Raw genomic sequence first — 2,420 nt, forward strand, 5'->3', positions numbered from 1 at the left:
CGAAGACAACCAAAATTTCAGATACTACTGAGACTCAAAGGTCAACAATCAGAATGGTTGGTGGAAAGATCATAAAACCAACTACTGACGAATTTCAACCTAAAGACTCGCTTAGGAAACCATTGGAAAGTAGTCCTACCAGGAAGGTTGAAAGATCTCCAATAAGCAAAACTGACCGCTCTCCAGATCAACCTGATAATCAAACTACAGAAGTTATCACATACACAACAAGCTCACCAGAGACAAAAATAACAAGGGTATCAGATACTACAGAGAAACATACTTCAGTAACGCAAAGTTCAACAATCAGAATGGTTGGTGGAAAGATTGTGAAATCAACTACAGAAACTACTGATGATTTCGAACCAAAAGATTCACCTAGGAAACCATTGGAAAGTAGCCCAATCAAGAAAGTTGAAAGATCTCCAGTGAAAAAAACTGACCGCTCACCTGATCGGAGATCACCTGATAATGAAATTACTGAAGTTATAAGATATACTACTACCACACCAGAGTCAAAGACAACAAGAGTCTCTGGTACTACAGAAAAGCACACTTCAGTAACACGAAGTTCAACTATCAGAATGGTTGGTGGAAAAATTGTTAAATCAACAACTGAAATGACTGATGATTTCGAACCAAAAGATTCACCTAGAAAACCGTTGGAAAGTAGTCCTACCAGGAAAGTTGAAAGATCTCCAGTTAGGAAAACTGAACGCTCTCCAGATCAACCCGATGATCGAACTACAGAGGTTATCACATATACTACCACACCAGAGACTAAGACACGTGGTACTACAGAAAAGCACACTTCGGTAACCCAAAGTTCGACTATACGAATGATTGGAGGAAAAATTGTGAAATCAACTACAGAGGATTTCCAACCTAAAGACACACCTAAGAGACCAGTAGAAAGAAGTCCTCCGAAGAAAGTGGAAAGATCACCAGTCAGAAAAATAGAACGCTCACCAGACCATCCAGAAAGTCCAACAACAGAAATTGTTACCTTTGTTAGTCGAACACCAGAAACTAAAGTAGTAGGAAAAACTGAACACATTGTATCAGAAAAACACACGTCTGTTAAGCAAAGTAGTACAACACGGATGGTTGGATCCAAAATAGTCAAATCGACTTCAACTAAAAAAATCGATTCACCTGACGATTTTGAGCCAACTGATACTATCAGAACTGTTGAAAGGAGTCCAACACGAAAAGTAACTTCTTCAACCGAGCAAATTGTCAGTTCAAAGATTGTCAAGTCTTCTTCCTCTAAGACAATAGATGAAAGGACGGAACCGGAAGGGCGTAAACCAAAAGACGATAAAGAAAGTCCTACTAGGCCTACTCGACCAGGTCCCGATGAAGTGGATAACGTTTATTCAGAGACGACCGTCAGGCAATTTGTCAATAGGTCAGAGGACGTGAGGAAGGTCAGTACTAAAGTGGAGGACGTGGTCTCCCGCACAGAGGTTGATAGGACAACCCTTGTGAAGGAATCCAAACAGACGAACGAAACGAAGACATCCAGACCGAAAGATGACGACCGCACGCCGAAGAAGCCTGATATGAAAGAACAATGCATCTGCGAAATGTGCACTTGTGGGTAAGTAATAATTTTTAACTTTCTATTTTTAGTCTGAAGTAATGGGTCAGAGACAAGAACATCTGTTATAGACATCGAGAAAGTTGTTCAGGGCAGAGCCAGTCACTGACCTTATACGATTAACCCACCTCTATTAAATAATAACTAAGAATTAGAATTAAACATTTCTCTCATTACTAACTGTATTATTTGTTTATTAAAACTCCAATTGTTTTATTTACATATTATTTTAACATTGGTTCATAAATTACATATAAATCATTTATATGGGGTCATAAACCCATAGATTAATGGATAAGGCTGCATTATTTAAATTAGTTAAAGCCGATCATCACAAATATAAATAATTTAAATATTTAGGTCAATTTTAATGTTCAGAAGATTAAAGTCTGGGTTTGAATTTAAAAAAAAGGAAATATATCTCTCAATTATTACCTATTACAGTTAAGTGGATTATTGAAAAAAGCATATGAAGTAGCCGTCAAGTATATTTTTCTCTACTTAAGAGTTCAAGTAGAAAATAATTATCACAAATAGTTCAGCTATACGATAACCGACATAAAGGATCACAAGTAATTGTCGACTGTTTAATGACATGGCGGGTGTAATAACTGTATTCAGTGAGGTCATGAGTCGTTAACCTCCTTCCATAATAAGAAAATTATGTTGCATTAAGTAATGTTGTTAGCTACAGATTTTTATCACCTGGATTACCTGAAAAGTATATATATATATATATATATATATACACAGAAATGTGAGTATATATACATTTATGGAAGTTGACACTGCAAGTGATTCTAGTGAACCGATTTCT

At 36.7% G+C, this 2,420-nt stretch overlaps 1 protein-coding gene across 1 annotated transcript in view; it reads left to right on the forward strand.

Moving 5' to 3' along the window:
* Window positions 1–6: 6 nt before the first annotated feature.
* Window positions 7–2,420, forward strand: part of Sdb (SAXO downstream of blistered) — a 112,475-nt gene continuing 110,061 nt past the window's right edge. Inside the window, exon 1 of the mRNA XM_067044673.1 lies at window positions 7–1,603. Within this exon, the coding sequence (XP_066900774.1) occupies window positions 54–1,603 (1,550 nt within the window). The 5' untranslated portion in view covers window positions 7–53. The remainder of the gene's footprint in view (window positions 1,604–2,420) is intronic.

The sequence above is a fragment of the Halyomorpha halys genome, unplaced genomic scaffold (genome assembly GCF_000696795.3).
Source record: "Halyomorpha halys isolate HHAL.00 unplaced genomic scaffold, Hhal_1.1 Scaffold115.1, whole genome shotgun sequence".
NCBI classification, from domain to species: domain Eukaryota; kingdom Metazoa; phylum Arthropoda; class Insecta; order Hemiptera; family Pentatomidae; genus Halyomorpha; species Halyomorpha halys.